The sequence below is a fragment of the Oncorhynchus nerka genome, linkage group LG12, assembly GCF_034236695.1.
Source record: "Oncorhynchus nerka isolate Pitt River linkage group LG12, Oner_Uvic_2.0, whole genome shotgun sequence".
Lineage (NCBI taxonomy): Eukaryota > Metazoa > Chordata > Actinopteri > Salmoniformes > Salmonidae > Oncorhynchus > Oncorhynchus nerka.
Window position 1 is genome coordinate 77,239,812 of NC_088407.1, and position 19,581 is coordinate 77,259,392.

General features: G+C 46.9%; 1 protein-coding gene across 2 annotated transcripts in view; it reads right to left on the reverse strand.

Annotated features, from left to right (window-relative positions):
• The window catches only part of LOC115138732 (spectrin beta chain, erythrocytic-like), a 101,399-nt gene that overhangs the window by 20,733 nt on the left and 61,085 nt on the right, over positions 1-19,581 (reverse strand). For both annotated transcript variants that reach the window (XM_065025808.1, XM_065025807.1), the window contains exons 21-34: positions 18,147-18,353; positions 15,543-15,745; positions 10,221-10,311; positions 9,343-9,489; positions 8,398-8,661; positions 8,071-8,304; positions 7,639-7,851; positions 7,159-7,326; positions 6,633-6,763; positions 5,968-6,172; positions 5,373-5,596; positions 4,979-5,129; positions 2,565-2,809; positions 75-213 (exon numbers count right to left, since the gene is read on the reverse strand). In XM_065025808.1, the coding sequence (XP_064881880.1) occupies positions 75-213; positions 2,565-2,809; positions 4,979-5,129; positions 5,373-5,596; positions 5,968-6,172; positions 6,633-6,763; positions 7,159-7,326; positions 7,639-7,851; positions 8,071-8,304; positions 8,398-8,661; positions 9,343-9,489; positions 10,221-10,311; positions 15,543-15,745; positions 18,147-18,353 (2,622 nt within the window). The remainder of the gene's footprint in view (positions 1-74; positions 214-2,564; positions 2,810-4,978; positions 5,130-5,372; positions 5,597-5,967; positions 6,173-6,632; positions 6,764-7,158; positions 7,327-7,638; positions 7,852-8,070; positions 8,305-8,397; positions 8,662-9,342; positions 9,490-10,220; positions 10,312-15,542; positions 15,746-18,146; positions 18,354-19,581) is intronic.

Genomic DNA, 19,581 nt, shown 5'->3' on the forward strand with positions numbered 1-19,581 from the left:
GAGAAGGTCTGAGGGAAGGCAAAGGCGAGGAGATAGGATGCAAAGAATTGATATAGAGTCCTGGTGTTCCTCACCTCAGCAGAGTATTTGTGTTTGCATGCCAGCAGAGCCTTGCCGTGCGCCACACAGTCAGAGAACTTTGGTCCACGCTGGTCGATCTCAGACCTGATCCCCTGGTGGTACTTCATAAGAAGCTCTACTGATGACACATCCCTGAGGAGAGAAAGTAAGATGATAACAGGTTGTTTCTACCTATATCTCTGCATTCTCTATCACTCCATCTCTATCTCTCTAGCCTTACTCTCCAGCAGCCTCTTTCTCTCCAGCCTCTCTTTGCATCCTATATCTCTCTATCCTCTAACTCGCTCTAGACTCTATCTCTCTCTTGCCTCTATCTCTCATCCCTCTATCTCTCCTTCCTTTATCTCTCTCCATCCTCTATCTCTTCATCCTCTATCTCTTCATCCTCCATCTCTTCATCCTCCATCTCTCTCTACTCTATCCTCTATCTATCTCTCTATCGTCTATCACTCCATCGTTATCTCTCTCTACTCTATCACTCTCTCTTCATCCTCTCTCTTCATCCTCTAACTCTCTCACCCTCTATCTCTCAATCATCTCTCTCCATCTCTCCAACCTCTCTCTCCATCCTCTTTCTCTTCGTCCTCTATCTCTCTACCCACTATCTCTCTATCTCTCCAGCCTCTCTCTCTCCAGCCTCTCTCTCTCCATCTCTCCGTCCTCTATCTCTCCGTCCTCTATCTCTCCGTCCTCTATCTCTCCGTCCTCTATCTCTCACCCTCTTACTCTCCATCAGATATATCTTTATCCTCTATCTCTCTCTATTATATCTCTATATCCTCTCTCTTTCCTTTATCTCTCCTTCCTATAGCTCTCTCCATCCTCTCTCTCTTCATTCTCTATCTCTCTCTAGTCTATCTCTCCAACCTCTATCTCTATCCTCCATCTCTCCTTCCTATATCTCTCTTCATCCTCTGTCTCGCTGTACTCTCTCTCTCTATCTCCTCATACTCTCTCTCTCCATTCTCTTTCTCTCCATCCTCTATCTCTCCATCCTCTATCTCACTGTACTCTCTTTCTCTATCTCTTCATCCTCTATTCAATTCAATTCAATTCAAGGGGCTTTATTGGCATGGGAAACGTGTTAACATTGCCAAAGCAAAGTTTCAAAACAATAAAGACATCACAAATGTCATATTATGTCTGTATACAGTGTTGTAACGATGTACAAATGGTTAAAGTACACAAGGGAAAATAAATAAGCATAAAATGGGTTGTATTTACAATGGTGTTTGTTCTTCACTGGTTGCCCTTTTCTTGTGACAACAGGTCACAAATCTTGCCACTGTGATGGCACACTGTGGTATTTCACACAGTAGATATGGGAGTTTATCAAAATTGGGTTTGTTTTAGAATTCTTTGTGGATCTGTGTAATCTGAGGGAAATATGCGTCTCTAATATGGTCATACATTGGACAGGAAGTTAGGAAGTGCATCTCAGTTTCCACCTCATTTTGTGGGCAGTGTGCACATAGCCTGTCTTCTCTTGAGAGCCATGTCTGCCACCGGTGGCCTTTCTCAATAGCAAGGCTATGCTCACTGAGTCTGTACATAGTCAAAGTTTGGGTCAGTCACAGTGGTCAGGTATTCTGCCACTGTGTACTCTCTGTTTAGGGCCAAATAGCATTCTAGTTTGCTCAGTTTTTTTGTTAATTCTTTCCAATGTGTCAAGTAATTATCTTTTTGTTTTCTCATGATTTGATTGGGTCTAATTGTGTTGCTGTCCTGGGGCTCTGTGGGGTCTGTTTGTGTTTGTGAACAGAGCCCCAGGACCAGCTTGCTTAGGGGACTCTTCTCCAGGTTCATCTCTCTGTAGGTGATGGCTTTGTTATGGAAGGTTTGGGAATCGCTTCCTTTTAGGTGGTTGTAGAATTTAACGTTGCTTTTCTGGATTTGGATAATTAGTGGGTATCGGCCTAATTCTGCTCTGCATTGATTATTTGGTGTTTACGTTGTACACTGAGTCTCAATTTGGTGCCTGTCCCATTTTGTGAAATCTTGTTTGGTGAGCGGACCCCCCTCTATCTCTCTCTGCTCTCTTTCTCCACCCTCTCTCTCTCTCTGCTCTCTTTCTCCACCCTCTCTATCTCCTCTATCTCTCTCTGCTCTCTTTCTCCACCCTCTCTATCTCCATCCTCTATCGCTCTATCCCTCTATCTCTCCATCCTGTCACCCAAATAGCAGCTCTACTGATGGCATGTCCCTGGGGAGAGGTAGAAAGGTTATCATCTAACTTTATCGCTCTCTCTCTCCATCCCCTCACCCCTCCATATTGCCTGTCCACTCTCCTCCGTTTCCTATTGTGTAGTCATGAAGATGCTTTTCTATGCATATATTCAGTACGAGTGGGAATTAAACCCACAGCTGTGGTGTTGCCAACACCTGGCTCCAACGGAGACATGGGACCCCCTTGCCTCCCCCCCGCTGTCTTGGTTGCACTAGCTAGCTAGAATTTATGTCAACAGTCGGTCACAAGAGTGTACCGTGGTTTCTCCTGTGTCTCTATTTGCTGTATGGTGCTCTCCATCCAGGCCATCAGGTCTCGGACCATGGTGAAGAAGCGGAACTTGTCAGCTGTCTCCTCCAGGCGTTTCCTGCGGCCGTCACAGGCATCCAGTAGAGCCTTCCAGGCCTCCACCACCTCCTTCTCCTGGGCCTGGATCTCTGTAGCCTGGTCCCCAGCATACTGGGCGTGCAGACGGCCCGCTGTCTCCTGGAACTGCTGCACCTGGTGGGGGAGAAGGAGGGAGGTGGAGGTGCTTTTTCTATATCTATAAAACATGATACTGTTATACTATGGTGGTGACAGAGAGAAACCTGAATGTAGAAGACTTTCATGCCCTCTAAGTTAGATGCTGTTCTTTTCTTTATGGCCCTTTGAGCCGGATTTGAACAACTCCAATCACAACTGGGGTTCAGTGATATTGCAATGTGTTGCTATAGGGAGCCCTGCATACACAAACAAACGCGGTCTTTAGCTCCACCCATCAGACCACACTGTGGTGTACATTTTTAGCTTTGCTTTACCTCGGGGTGCTTTTCAGTCTTTATTGTTGCTGTTTTTTTATCCTCATGTTTGTTGTGTAGTAAATATTTCTGTTTTTATTTTCATTAGTTTTTATTCGTTTTTTCATGATGCACATTGAGTTGCATTTCATGTCTGAAATGTGCTGTATAAATAAATCTTGATATGATTACTCACCTTGATATAACTTGAACTGTACAGTCGTGGCCAAACGTTTTGAGAATGACACAAATATTCATTTTCACAAAGTTTGCTGCTTCAGTGTCTTTAGATATTTTTTGTCAGATGTTACTATGGAATACTGAAGTATCATTACAAGCATTTCATAAGTGTCAAAGGCTTTTATTGACAATTACATGAAGTTGATGCAAAGAGTCAATATTTGCAGTGTTGACCCTTCTTTTTCAAGACCTCTGCAATCCGACCTGGCATGCTGTCAATTAACTTCTGGGCCACATCCTGACTGATGGCAGCCCATTCTTGCATAATCAATGCTTGGAGTTTGTCAGAATTTATGGGTTTTTGTTTGTCCACCCGCCTCTTGAGGATTGACCACAAGTTCTCAATGGGATTAAGGTCTGGGGAGTTTCCTGGCCATGGTCCCAAAATATCAATTTATGTTCCCCGAGCCACTTAGTTATCACTTTTGCCTTATGGCAAGGTGCTCCATCATGCTGGAAAAGGCATTGTTCATCACAAAACTGTTCCTGAATGGTTGGGAGAAGTTGCTCTCGGAGGATGTGTTGGTACCATTCTTTATTCATGGCTGTGTTCTTAGGCACAATTGTGAGTGAGCCCACTCCCTTGGCTGAGAAGCAACCCCACACATGAATGGTCTCAGGATGCTTTACTGTTGGCATGACACAGGACTGATGGTAGCGCTCACCTTGTCTTCTCCGGACAAGTTTTTTTCCGGATGCCCCAAACATTCGGAAAGGGGATTCATCAGAGAAAATGACTTTACCCCAGTCCTCAGCAGTCCAATCCCTGTACCTTTTGCAGAATATCAGTCTGTCCCTCATGTTTTTCCTGGAGAGAAGTGGCTTCTTTGCTGCCCTTCTTGACACCAGGCCATCCTCCAAAAGTCTCCACCTCAGTGTGCGTGCAGATGCACTCACACCTGCCTGCTGCCATTCCTGAGCAAGCTCTGTACTGGTGGTGCGCAGCTGAATCAACTTTAGGAGACGGTCCTGGCGCTTGCTGGACTTTCTTGGGCGCCCTGACGCCTTATTCACAACAATTGAACCGCTCTCCTTAAAGTTCTTGATCCGATAAATGGTTGATTTAGGTGCAATCTTACTGGCAGCAATATCCTTGCCTGTGAAGCCCTTTTTGTGCAAAGCAATGATGACGGCACGTGTTTCCTTGCAGGTAACCATGGTTGACAGAGGAAGAACGATGATTCCAAGCACCACCCTCCTTTTGAAGCTTCCAGTCTGTTATTCAAACTCAATCAGCATGACAGAGTGATCTCCAGCGTTGTCCTTGTCAACACTCACACCTGTGTTAACGAGAGAATCACTGACGTGATGTCAGCTGGTCCTTTTGTGACAGGGCTGAAATGCAGTGGAAATATTTGGGGGGAGATTCAGTTCATTTGCATGGCAGAGAGGACCTTTGCAATTAATTGCAATTCATCTGATCACTCTTCGTAACATTCTTGAGTATATGCAAATTGCCATCATACAAACTGAGGCAGCAGACTTTGTGAAAATGTATATTTGTGTCATTCTCAAAACTTTTGGCCACAACTGTACATGGCTGTACACTAGCGCCATCTCTAGTCAGCATAATATCTCTTAGTCTTAATGCTGTCTCTCCTGTAGACCTCTCAACTCCAGGCCAAACAGGAAGTATGGGGTTATGGTGTACCTGTTTTCCCAGAGCGCTGATGTCCCTCTCGAAGGCGGCGTGCATGCGGTGGAAGGTATCTGCCTTGCTGAAGTCTTCTCCCAGGTCAGCAGGAATCTCATTTAGTTTCTCCTGGATTTGAGACACCAGCTCCTTCCCATCATCGAAGTACCTGAGAACGACCAGGACATTCTGTTACAGCTGACCCGTCAGACCACACTGTGGTGTACACATATAATCTACTTTCATCTGTCAGAAGTCAGATCTCAAACATTATGAAATGTCTAAATGTTTTTTTGTGTTTGTCTTGTTTTGGAGCCTAGGCATACAAAGCCAAAAACAGTTAGTGGCATTGATGAACCATTTGCCGTCATTTGTGTGCAAACTGACTTGAGCAGGTTGTGTGCAGACTGACTTGAGCAGGTCGTGGGAGGCCTGTAGGAGCTGAACTCGGGTGTCTATGAGTTCCAGCAGGTCAGCCCAGCTCTCGTTGACGCTGTCCCTCCAATCAGCCATGGCAGCAGCCTCCGTGTGGCCCGCCTTGATCAGCTCATCTATCGTCTGGTTCACATAGTCCACCCGCTCCTGTCCCACCATCCCTGTCTCCCGGGAAAAGTCACGGAACTTGTCCCTCAGGATCTGAACGTTTTTGATTTGGAGAAGGAAACGGAAAATAAAATCATCTTAAAAATGTGAAGATAATAAAGCAATTATAAGAGCGTGGATATAAGTCATAAGAATACAGAATATTACAGAGAGAACTAATACAAGGTGGGACTTCATGCTTGGACCATTCAGCTACCTAGAACTTTACATTTATTTGTTAGTTTTCCCCCAGCTTCAGTACCCCTGTGAAGCTCATTGAAGCCCTCCAGAGGTCCTAGCCCTCCCTCCCTGCCATCCTCTCCCGCCCTCCTCACTGTAACATGGTCCAGGTCCTGTCTCATCTCCTGTGAGGCGGCCACCACATCCCTCCCTCCCTCCCTCCCATCCTCTCCCTCCCTCCTCACTGTAACATGGTCCAGGTCCTGTCCCATCTCCTGTGAGGAGGCCACCACGTCCCTCTCAGCGATCCAGTGTTCCAGATCCTCCACCTCTCGGCTCAGCAGGAAGTGATGATAGACATGGTCCAGCTTCCTCCTGCGGTCTTCTGCCAAGTCCTTCAGACCAGCGTACTGTTTATCCACCTGGCCCTGACGACGGATGATAGATTCACTATGGGGAGAGAGAGCGAGAGAGGGAAAGAGAAAGAGAGAAAGAGAATGAGAGACAGAGAGGGAGAGGGAGGAGAGAAGAGAAAGATAGATACTTGAATTGAGAGAGAGAAATGAATTGAATTGAGAGAGAGATAATTGAATTGAGAGAGAGATCAGGATAGAGAGAGGAGAAGAGAAAGTGACTGACAAGATGAGACATGTCATCATCATGCATCATGGCTTTACTGTGTCATAGCTGTCTGATCTTTGATTGGTTAGAGACACAATCATAACCACACCCTCCCTCTCTCAAATATACTGTTACATAGTGAGGAACAAGAGACCAATTCGAAAAATGGATTAATACATTTATGCAACATAGTCTTGAATACTCTGAGGCCTACAGAGAACGTAGTGACAAGCTACATTGTAGTACACAGGGTAAGATGACTGAACCCTGGTGTCTGGGTTCCACTCACCCATTAGGGTGGTCTTCATTCAGCATCTTCTGAGCACGGTCAGACAGCTTCTGGATGGAGTCTGAGTAGACATCTACAGCCTGCTTCACTATCAGGTGACGCTTCGACATCAACATGGCACTCTGCTCATCCTGGCGAATGGTGGACAACAAATTAACACTTTAAAGTCACAACCTGTCATTTGTTTTTCAGCCAAACAGCATCCCCACCACTTGGTTTGCTATAAAGGGAAATAAAAACCACTCTCAAATTAATCAATAGAGCTACCTGATAGTTCTAAACATTTTTTGTGAATAGTACCTTGGACCTGTCATCAGCAATCATGTAGAGTTCCTGCTGTCCTATCCAGGCCTCTGCCTCATCTCCTCCTCCCTCCTCTCACCTACTTTCCCCTCAACTCCTCAATTCCTCTCTCCTCTCTTCTCTCTTTCCCTCCTCCCATCTCCTCTCCTCCCTTCCTCCCCTCCTTTCCTCTCCCCTTCTTTCCTCTCCCCTTCTTTCCTTTCCTCTCCCCTTCCATCCTGACCTTGGCCTTGTCATCAGCAATCATGTAGAGTTCCTGCTCTCCTATCCAGGCTTCTGCCTCGTCAGCATCGTTGTAGTACTGCTGGGCCCGGTTAGATCCATTCAGCCGTTCTCTCCTCTTAGCCATCTCCTCCTGTAGCCTGGCCCACACCTCCTTCAGCTCCTTCACCTGGAATCAAAGCAATACACAGGTTTTCTATAGCCCTTTATACAGATGCTTTACAATATAGAACACAAAGAAAACACACAGTCTCAAAAACAAACTGATAAGCAGGGTTGAAGGAAATAGGAAAGGGAGTGTGTGCGTGTGTGTGTGTCAGTGGAGGCTGCTAATGGGAGGACGGGTCATAATAATGGCCGGAATGGAATGTTATCAACTACATGGAAACCACATGTTTGATGCCATTCCATTGACTCCATTCCAGTCACTATTATGAGCTGCCCTCCCCTCAGCAGCCTCCACTGGTGTGTGTGTGCCCACCTGCTCTCCAATACGCTCTGCCTCCGGCCCGCACTCCTCTGTAGCGGCTGATGCCATCCTCCGGCCACGCTCCAACACCTCCTCCACCCGCGGCTGGTGGCCCTTCATCTCCCTCTGTAACGTCTGGTTCTTCTTCAACAGCAATTGGACCGTCTGGAGGTTACTGCCATGTTCATCTGACATCGCAAGGGGCAACCTCTCCTCTACCCAGAGCTACGATAGACCGGCAGAGAGAAAGACAGATGGAGAGAGAGAGAAAATGAGAGAGAGAGAGAGAGAGAGAGAAAAATAGAAAATGAGAGAGAGAGAGAGAGAAGTGAAGAATAACACAGTGTTCATGTCAGCAATTCTCTGAGAAAGCATTCTGACAGGTTTCAGATAGTAAAAACAATACTATAATGGGGTTGACAATAAGCTGAAAGGCATCCTCACAATCTCATCAGCCAGGTCCCGGTAGAACTGATGCACGGCCTTGGCTGCCTCCAACTTGCCCCTGCGCTGGGCCAGGGGGGTGAGGAGCTGCTGGAAGTCCCTCTGGATGGCCTGCTGCTCAGCCTCCAGCTCCGGCTGGTCCTCCCTGCTCCCGGCCGGACCACCATGCTTCTGGACAGCCTCCTGGAGATCCTCCAGCTCCCTGGCTCGGTCACGCACATGGTTCTCTGTTTGCTGGAGGTGGGAGGGGGGGTTAGAGAGGCTAGCCAGACATAGGACACAACTTTTGACAGACACACCCCTTCACACAGACACACACACACATACCTGGTGCTTCTTGAGCAGGATGTTGGCGTTGGTGAGGTCCTTGACCTCGTCGTCTCCCTGTAGTTCCTTCTGCAGCTCAGCCAGCCACTTCTTCATGTCTGCCTGACTCTGGTCAAACAGCTCGGAGCGGTTAGCATCAAACAGCAGACGGGCCTTGTCCTCGGCAGTGGACTCCAGCTTGTCCCACAGCTCATGCAGCCTGGCCAGACCCACCGTTACGATTGGCTCTAAATCAGGTTTGGAGTCCATCAGCTCCTGACCCTCCTGTGTGGATGTTGATGACAACAAGGGGAGATTAGAAAGGCCACATTCAGGAGAAACATTCTTACTTTTTATAGAATCCATCAGCTCCTGTGGATGACAAGCAGGGTACATGAATGATAAGGATTATGAGGGGATACACTATATGATTACCGTGATAGACTAATGTCCAGGACATGCTACAGAAACAGGATATCCTGCCCTGTAGGCCATTCTGGCTCTGAGTTTTTCATAGCCATCGTGCTTCTTCATCTGCATTGCTTGCTGTTTGGGGTTTCAGGCTGGGTTTCTGTATAACACTTTGTGACATCAGCGGATGTAAAAAAGGATTTATAAATACGTTTGATTGATTGATTCTTACTTTTTACATTATTATTTTAATCAAGTAAACAGAAACAGAAGCCAGTTTGTCTAGATGCCTTTATGAAGAGCAAGGATGGTGACATTCAGGGGACAACATTCTGACTTATTATAGCATGTGGCATATAGCAAGGATAAACAGTAACTGATACTATAGTGGAGAGAGTAGAGAACAGGCTCTGACTAGCTCAGTGTAGATATGTCACCTTACGCACGCACACACTCTCTCTCTCTCTCTCTAACATATGCACGCATGCACACACCTTGCACACACACACACACACACACACACACACACACACACACACACACACACACACACACCTGGTCTATCTTGTTGAGCCAGTCTTTGTTGGAGGCCAGCTCAGCCATGAAGGCCTGATGCTTCTTCCACTTGGTGTGAAGGTTCCTGTCTCCGTCGTACGACACGTCCTGAGCAGTCAACATCTTCTCGTTTATCCACAGAGTCAGCTGGAGAGATAGAGAGAAGGAGGGATGACGGGTAGAGGAGGAAGTGGGGGAGGAAGGGGAAGATGGAGAGAGGAGAGGTGGAGAGGGAGAGGATTGAGAGAGGAAGGAGGTGGAGAGAGGAGAGAGAGGATGGAGAGGGAGAGAGGAGAGGTGGAGAGGGAGAGGATTGAGAGAGGGAGAGGTGGAGAGAAGAGAGATAGAGGATGGAGAGGGAGAGAGGGAGGTGGAGAGAGGAGAGGTGGAGAGGTAGAGAGAGGAGAGGTAGAGGATGGAGAGAGGAGAGGTGGAGAGAGGGAGAGGTAGAGGATGGAGAGGGAGAGGATGGAGAGGGAGAGAGGGAGGTGGAGAGAGGTAGAGAGAGGAGAGGTAGAGGATGGAGAGAGGGAGAGTTGGAGAGAGGAGAGGTAGAGGATGGAGAGAAGAGAGAGGGAGAGGTGGAGAGAGGAAAGGTAGAGGATGGAGAGAGGAGAGGTGGAGAGAGGGAGAGGTAGAGGATGGAGAGAGGAGAGGTAGAGGATGGAGAGAGGAGAGGTGGAGAGAGGAGAGGTAGAGGATGGAGAGAGGGAGAGGTGGAGGGAGGAGAGGTAGAGGATGGAGAGAGGAGAGGTGGAGAGAGCAGAGGTGGAGAGAGGGAGAGCAATACAGAGTCAGCACAGACAAGAACACTAGTAAGAAGAAGACAGGAACACATCTATCTATCGTGTCCCCAGAAAATAAAGAAAATAACTTACATCCTGAGTGTTTTGCAGGAAGTGTTGAAGATCACGGTTATCCTTGAGGATCCCTGTCACCTCGTTGGCTTTGCCTCGGTTCTTGTTGTACCTGCAGATCAAACACACAGAGACATAACAGAATAACACATTACACTCACTCCCATATCCGCAAGGTTGTGTTCATTACATTACATTTACATTTAAGTCATTTAGCAGACGCTCTTATCCAGAGCGACTTACAAATTGGTGCTTTCACCTTATGACATCCAGTGGAACAGCCACTTTACAATAGTGCATCTAGGTCTTTTAAGGGGGAGAGAAGGATTACTTTATCCTATCCTAGGTATTCCTTAAAGAGGTGGGGTTTCAGGTGTCTCCGGAAGGTGGTGATTGACTCCGCTGTCCTGGCGTCGTGAGGGAGTTTGTTCCACCATTGGGGGGCCAGAGCAGCGAACAGTTTTGACTGGGCTGAGCGGGAACTGTACTTCCTCAGTGGTAGGGAGGCGAGCAGGCCAGAGGTGGATGAACGCAGTGCTCTTGTTTGGGTGTAGGGCCTGATCAGAGCCTGGAGGTACTGAGGTGCCGTTCCCCTCACAGCTCCGTAGGCAAGCACCATGGTCTTGTAGCGGATGCGAGCTTCAACTGGAAGCCAGTGGAGAGAGCGGAGGAGCGGGGTGACGTGAGAGAACTTGGGAAGGTTGAACACCAGACGGGCTGCGGCGTTCTGGATGAGTTGTAGGGGTTTAATGGCACAGGCAGGGAGCCCAGCCAACAGCGAGTTGCAGTAATCCAGACGGGAGATGACAAGTGCCTGGATTAGGACCTGCGCCGCTTCCTGTGTGAGGCAGGGTCGTACTCTGCGGATGTTGTAGAGCATGAACCTACAGGAACGGGCCACCGCCTTGATGTTATTTGAGAACGACAGGGTGTTGTCCAGGATCACGCCAAGGTTCTTAGCGCTCTGGGAGGAGGACACAATGGAGTTGTCAACCGTGATGGCGAGATCATGGAACGGGCAGTCCTTCCCCGGGAGGAAGAGCAGCTCCGTCTTGCCGAGGTTCAGCTTGAGGTGGTGATCCGTCATCCACACTGATATGTCTGCCAGACATGCAGAGATGCGATTCGCCACCTGGTCGTCAGAAGGGGGAAAGGAGAAGATTAATTGTGTCGTCTGCATAGCAATGATAGGAGAGACCATGTGAGGTTATGACAGAGCCAAGTGACTTGGTGTATAGCGAGAATAGGAGAGGGCCTAGAACAGAGCCCTGGGGGACACCAGTGGTGAGAGCACGTGGTGAGGAGACGGATTCTCGCCACGCCACCTGGTAGGAGCGACCTGTCAGGTAGGACGCAATCCAAGCGTGGGCCGCGCCGGAGATGCCCAACTCGGAGAGGGTGGAGAGGAGGATCTGATGGTTCACAGTATCGAAGGCAGCCGATAGGTCTAGAAGGATGAGAGCAGAGGAGAGAGAGTTAGCTTTAGCAGTGCGGAGCGCCTCCGTGATACAGAGAAGAGCAGTCTCAGTTGAATGACTAGTCTTGAAACCTGACTGATTTGGATCAAGAAGGTCATTCTGAGAGAGATAGCGGGAGAGCTGGCCAAGGACGGCACGTTCAAGAGTTTTGGAGAGAAAAGAAGGAAGGGATACTGGTCTGTAGTTGTTGACATCGGAGGGATCGAGTGTAGGTTTTTTTCAGAAGGGGTGCAACTCTCGCTCTCTTGAAGACAGGAGGGACGTAGCCAGCGGTCAGGGATGAGTTGATGAGCGAGGTGAGGTAAGGGAGAAGGTCACCGGAGATGGTCTGGAGAAGAGAGGAGGGGATAGGGTCAAGCGGGCAGGTTGTTGGGCGGCCGGCCGTCACAAGACGCGAGATGTCATCTGGAGAGAGAGGGGAGAAAGAGGTCAGAGCACAGGGTAGGGCAGTGTGAGCAGAACCAGCGGTGTCGTTTGACTTAGCAAACGAGGATCGGATGTCGTCGACCTTCTTTTCAAAATGGTTGACGAAGTCATCTGCAGAGAGGGAGGAGGGGGAGGGGGAGGAGGATTCAAGAGGGAGGAGAAGGTGGCAAAGAGCTTCCTAGGGTTAGAGGCAGATGCTTGGAATTTAGAGTGGTAGAAAGTGGCTTTAGCAGCAGAGACAGAGGAGGAAAATGTAGAGAGGAGGGAGTGAAAGGATGCCAGGTCCGCAGGGAGGCGATTTCCGCTCGGCTGCCCGGAGCCCTGTTCTGTGAGCTCGCAATGAGGAGCCACGGAGCGGGAGGGGAGGACCGAGCCGGCCTGGAGGATAGGGGACATAGAGAGTCAAAGGATGCAGAAAGGGAGGAGAGGAGGGTTGAGGAGGCAGAATCAGGAGATAGGTTGGAGAAGGTTTGAGCAGAGGGAAGAGATGATAGGATGGAAGAGGAGAGAGTAGCGGGGAGAGAGAGCGAAGGTTGGGACGGCGCGATACCATCCGAGTAGGGGCAGTGTGGGAAGTGTTGGATGAGAGCGAGAGGGAAAAGGATACAAGGTAGTGGTCGGAGACTTGGAGGGGAGTTGCAATGAGGTTAGTGGAGGAACAGCATCTAGTAAAGATGAGGTCGAGCGTATTGCCTGCCTTGTGAGTAGGGGGAAGGTGAGAGGGTGAGGTCAAAAGAGGAGAGGAGTGGAAAGAAGGAGGCAGAGAGGAATGAGTCAAAGGTAGACGTGGGGAGGTTAAAGTCGCCCAGAACTGTGAGAGGTGAGCCGTCCTCAGGAAAGGAGCTTATCAAGGCATCAAGCTCATTGATGAACTCTCCGAGGGAACCTGGAGGGCGATAAATGATAAGGATGTTAAGCTTGAAAGGGCTAGTAACTGTGACAGCATGGAATTCAAAGGAGGCGATAGACAGATGGGTAAGGGGAGAAAGAGAGAATGACCACTTGGGAGAGATGAGGATCCCGGTGCCACCACCCCGCTGACCAGAAGCTCTCGGGGTGTGCGAGAGCACGTGGGCGGACGAAGAGAGAGCAGTAGGAGTAGCGGTGTTGTCTGTGGTGATCCATGTTTCCGTCAGAGCCAAGAAGTCGAGGGACTGGAGGGAAGCATAGGCTGAGATGAACTCTGCCTTGTTGGCCGCAGATCGGCAGTTCCAGAGGCTACCGGAGACCTGGAACTCCACGTGGGTCGTGCGCGCTGGGACCACCAGATTAGGTGGCTGCGGCCATGCGGTGTGGAGCGTTTGTATGGTCTGTGCAGAGAGGAGAGAACAGGGATAGACAGACACATAGTTGACAGGCTAGAGAAGAGGCTACGCTAATGCAGAGGAGATTGGAATGACAAGTGGACTACACGTCTCGAATGTTCAGAGAGTTAAGCTTACGTAGCAAGAATCTAATTGACTAAAATGATTAAAATGATACAGTACTGCTGGGGTAGGCTAGCTGCGTTGTTGACACTACCCTAATCAAGTCGTACCGTTGAGTGTGAAGTTTCTACAATGCTGCTTTTCGGGAGCTAGCTGGCTAGCTAGCAGTGTTGGTTACGTTACGTTGCGTTAGGAGAACGACAATAGCTGGCTAGCTAACCTAGAAAATCGCTCTAGACTACACAATTATCTTTGAAACAAAGACGGCTATGTAGCTAGCTATGTAGCTAGCTACGATCAAACAAATCACACCGTTGGGACTGTAATGAAATGAAATGAAAATGTGATACTACCTGTGGAGCGAAGCGGAATGCGACCGGAATGCGAAAGTTCTATTCAGTAGACGTTGGCTGGCTATTGGCTAGCTAGGAGTGTCTCCTACGTTAAGGACGACAAAATAGCTGGCTAGCTAACCTCGGTGAATTAAGATAATCACTCTAAGACTACACACTCTAAACTACACAATTATCTTGGATACGAAGACAGCAAAGACAACTATGTAGCTAGCTAATACTACACTAATCAAGTCGTTCAGTTGAGTGTGATAGTTACTACAGTGCTACGGTAGCCGGTGAACGTATGCTAGCTGGCTAGCTGCTAGGCAGATAGGAGGACGACGAAATACGATAATAACGCAATTATCACTCTAAGACTCCACACTCTAAACTACACAATTATCTTGGATACGAAGACAGCAAAGACAACTATGTAGCTAGCTAACACTACACTAATCAAGTCGTTCAGTTGAGTGTGATAGTTACTACAGTGCTACGGTAGACGGTGAACGTGTTGGGCAGATAGGAGACGAAGAAATACGATAATTACGCAATTATCTTTGATACAACGACGACTATGTAGCTAGCTAAGAAGAAATTGCTAAGATTAGACAAATCAGACCGTTGTACTATAATGAAATGTAATGAAATGTAATGAAAAAGTTATACAACCTGCAGACCGAAGCGCGGATGCGACCGGCTCGCTCCAACCCGGAAGTAGGGCACACAACGGAAAGCATTATAAAATCATTTTGTAACAGAAAACGAAAATGAGCATATCTCATTTCAGGTTGTCCCTTTCTGTTTCAGTCCATTTCCTTTCGTTTGGTGCCTAATGAATACGACCAAGGTCGCCAAAACAGGGACCGATGGTGGGGTGTTTACCTTCAGAAGTAAAAAACATGCAATCCCCTACTGAGCCTTTCCAATTACAGCCCCTGCTCTTTGAAGCAACCCAGTGAAGAGCACTCTCTCTGGGATCAATACCCATCATAGCAGGCGTCTGGTGCCCCCCTCCTGTCTCCCTTAGAGTGGAATCGGATCAGATGGTGATGGCGTACGTTAATGGGAGAAAGAGCATCCACTTGCTCTCTCCCCCTCCACTGGAACAATGTAGTGATGTATTGCTGACCTAGCCGACTCAAAATGGCAGGATAATAGCTTGCTGAACTACTCTATAGTATGTTTGCATCCCAAATGGCACCCTATTCCCTTCATAGTCCACTTACAGTATGTAGTAAGTACTGCACTATGTAGGGAATAGGGTGCCATTTGAGAGACATCCTATGTGTTTCATACTCCTCAGAGTGGCAGGATAATAGTTAGCTGAACTACTCTATGTGCTTAACACTCACTACTGAGGGAACAGACCAAGCTGCTCCTGGAGAACAAGTAAAGGTCAATAGGTCAGGTACTGTAGTGTAGAGATTTTCTCCGTGGAAGTACAGACAGATAGAGGGTGACCCATTGTAAACCCATGACTGACACTCGAATCAAAATAATAAAAGAGGGGGCCATTTATATTCATTTATGGATAATGTACTAAGATGTTTTATTTGATTTATTTTCAACTGTCCTGTCTTTTCGAAGAAAACTGATGTCTTTTGGAGGTTGATTTTGCTTCCCATTTTCATTATTAAAGTAATTAAGCAAATATTATACCAGAAAAAGACTGACCTGTCATGGATGGAGTCCATCTTCTCTTGGACCCTGGGGGAGTAGAGGTTCCCATTGTCCACCAATCTCTGTCCCCCCTCAAGCGTGCTGGCAAGCTTCTCCATGTTGGCGTCCATGGTGCAGACAAAGTCCTCGTGCTTCTTTAGGGCCTGCTCGGCTCCATCCAGGGTGTCGTGCTTGTCTGTGTGGGCCAAAGTGTACTCCTGCCACAGAGTGACAAACAATTAATTAATCAATCATTCAATCAATCAAATATCTGCTCCGTCCAGGGTATCAGGCTTGTCAGTGTGTATTGCAGTAGCCATACAGTCACAAACAAATCAGTGTTTTAGTCACAGTTTATTTTCTGCTGTACAGCTATCCATTTTCATTGTGTTTTTAACTCCATTTACATTCCATGTTTCAAATTTTCACTTTATTTGCCATGTGCAGGGTTGGGTAGGTTACTTCTAAATGTAATCCATTACAGTTACTAGTTACCTGTCCAAAATTCTAATCAGCAATGTAACTTTTGGATTACCCAACCTGAGGAATGTAATCGGATTACTTTCCCTTTAAGAGTGATGCAGCGGTCTAAGGCACTGCATCTCAGTGCTAGAGGAATCACTACAGACACCCTGGTTTGATTCCAGGCTGTATCACCACCGGCCGTGATTGGGAGTCCCATAGGGTGGCGCACAATTGGCCCAGCATTGTCCAGGCTTATGATGGGGTAGGCCTTCATTGTAAATAAGAATTTGTTCTTTAACTGAATTGCCTAGTTAAATAAAAAAACATTTAAAAAAAGAAAATCATTCATTTATAAAAACAAAAATGCATGTATCAACTACAGATTGCTCATGTAAGTCTATCAAAAGTGGGGAATCAGCACAAATTACACATAAACAATAAACTAGTTGTTGATAGTATGGAGCACAATTCTACAGAGGAGTGTAGAAGAGAGGAACTCCCTCAAACTTTGAATCCATAGGCTGGGACAATGATTGATAGGCAGCTTAAACTTTAATTAAACAATTAATGGGTTAAAATACACATATACATTTGTGAACAGCCATCCATAAAAGCCACAATCCATGAGGCGCAAATAGTTAAATGAGAGAGCAGCAGCGTGATTCACATCAATGTGCTATGTAGATATAAAAACAAGTGCTAAATGTATAGCCCATAGGGTACACCACTGCTGTCGTCCTTACCACCAAACGTTTATTCAAGTTGAATCTTTGGATGCTGACAGCAGTTGCCAGAGGTGGGGACTCGAGTCACATGACTTGGACTCCAGTCAGACTCGAGTCACAAATATGATGACTTGCAACTCGACTTTAACACCAATGACTCGTGACTTGACTTGGACTTGAGCCTTATGACTCGACCTGACTTGATACCCTCCTCAAGCCCAAATATTAAAAATGATGCTATTAAAAAAAGTGTGCAGCGCATCAACTCTTCATTTAACAGATTACAGTTTGAATCGGACAGCAGCCAATCAATCTGTGCCAGCTGAGGAACAGTTGTGCGTGGCAGAGCAGAGGAACGTCGGCGGGTGAATTCAGATGGAGCCCTTGGAAAGGGCGACGCTGTATCAACAAAAAAATTGATTGCAACTTACAAAATATGCGGGAAGAAAATTACAGGCGGAGGTGTAACAATTTCCAACTGTTTGACATTTGAAGCTGCACAAAGAACGGTAAGTTGTGGCTAATATAGCCGACAGCTATATATTTTATTACTTTACTAGTGTATCATGTAGGCTAACGTAACGTTAAATCAATGAGCCTCCACACAGTCAGTCTGTGCGGGAATGTGATCATTGCACCCAAGATTGAGCTACAACTGGCTAAGCAGTTGGTAGCCTAAATCCTGCCTGATGTTACTGCTGTTCCTTAAACCATTGACATAGGTTAGAATACTGTAACCACACAGAGAGAGTGTGTGTGTGTGTGTGTGTGTGTGTGTGTGTGTGTGTGTGTGTGTGTGTGTTTTAAGGTTGGGCGATTGTGTACAAGCCTACATCACCCTGTAGCCTATATAAGTCTATTCCTGCTCTTTTCCCATCAAACACATTTGGTGTGTCTTCATTTTGGTCTCTGACTTGTGGTCCGACTCACTCCGGTGGAACAAACTTAAACTTGAGCCTTTTTCAATGCTGATTTGAATGTCATTTTTTCCACAAACATCCTTTCTGAATTTAAAAGTAATCCTAGAATTAATCATCTAGTTTTTCAAAAGTATCGGTAATCTGATTACAATATTTTTGCTGGTAACGTAACGGATTGCAGTTTTTTTGTATTCCATTACTCCACAACTCGGGCCATGTGTAATGAATACATAGAAAATCTTACTCATTCCAGCATTCACAGTAAAACCCACAATACAAATTAAATACAAATACATTAGGGAAATGCTTATGGAAGGAAAAATGTCAATATGTTTTATCTTCTTACCTGGTTGTTGTAAACCTTTACTTAGCCAGGCAAATCACTGAGAACAAATGATATTTTACAATAACGACTTGGTATCACAACATTGGTTAATCTTATCTAGTGGTTGAGGATGTTTGTAAACCTTTATTTAGCTACGTAAGTCAATGAGAACAAGTTATCTTACCTGGTTGTTGAGGATGGTTTCCACCTGCTTGGTGTCCCTCATGAACAGCTGGAATCCCAGGCCCTGGTCCAGGAAGCCCTTCCTGCTGTCCCACATCTTGTGGAGCTCGTCCCAGCCGCGGTCCAGACCCTTCAGCCTCTTGTCCAGCTCCTGGTACTGAGGGTCGTCCAGCTGGCCCTGGGTTACCGCCACGCCCATGTCCCTCACCTGAAATAAATTGAATTGACTTGAATTGGATTGAGTTATGCTTGCTGTTCCACATCAAATACGTTTTTGTAATATGTCAATTTTCCTAACTGTTGTGAACCCGCTGTTCAATCGATAACTATTTTTTGGATAAGGCTAAATTGTAAATGTTCTTACAGAAGAAATGTGAAATGCATATTCATAAGCATGGTAGCAACTGAAAGGGAACAGTTTGGAGATGATGAGAAAATGATTAGACCAAAGTTGAGGACACAACAGTTCACCTGACACAAGACTGAATCCAAACACTGTTGATTTTATGTCGATTTGACATTTACTGGACTTTACCGCATTTGTTAATAACGAAATCTGGATAAATTCAGTAACATGATAAGAATATTCCGGGAAAATGTGGGGTAGATAAGACCCAAAAAATTACAAGGGTTTGAGTGAGAGGTCTAACTGGTGTCTCCAACTGGCCAAGCACCTCTCCAAAATGTGCATAGGTCCTAGGACATTCTAATGCACTTTTATGACAAAAAAAAAAAAGAGTTAAATTATAAGCTTAGTTTTTGATCTCTCCTAGCTGCGCCATTGAGGAACTAGAACAAGTACACTTGTAGTTGTTTTGTTTGGAACACAGCCCTGCATCCCCGCCATCACACAATTACTGTTGTAGTTTATTCAAACACTGCCCATTATGAATCACAATCTGGCTCAGGTGGGCATCATTCAAAAGTTTGTTATATTGCCAACATGACTAGCTAAGTTATAAAGTATGATCTTACAGTGATAGGCTTTCACAGGGCAATTCAGAGAACAGATTTATAACTTTGGTGCACATAGAAAGGAGTCAAGCATTCAGGTGCACCGCTGCAAATGTTCTTCACAATGGACGAACATAGACCCATTCTGTTCAGAACAACCCAGGGCAGGGCCAGTGGTGGGAACAGTACCCAACCCAGGGCAGGGCCAGTGGTGGGAACAGTACCCAACCCAGGGCAGGGCCAGTGGTGGGAACAGTACCCAACCCAGGGCAGGGCCAGTGGTGGGAACAGTACCCAACCCAGGGCAGGGCCAGTGGTGGGAACAGTACCCAACCCAGGGCAGGGCCAGTGGTGGGAACAGTACCCAACCCAGGGCAGGGCCAGTGGTGGGAACAGTACCCAACCCAGGGCAGGGCCAGTGGTGGGAACAGTACCCAACCCAGGGCAGGGCCAGTGGTGGGAACAGTACCCAACCCAGGGCA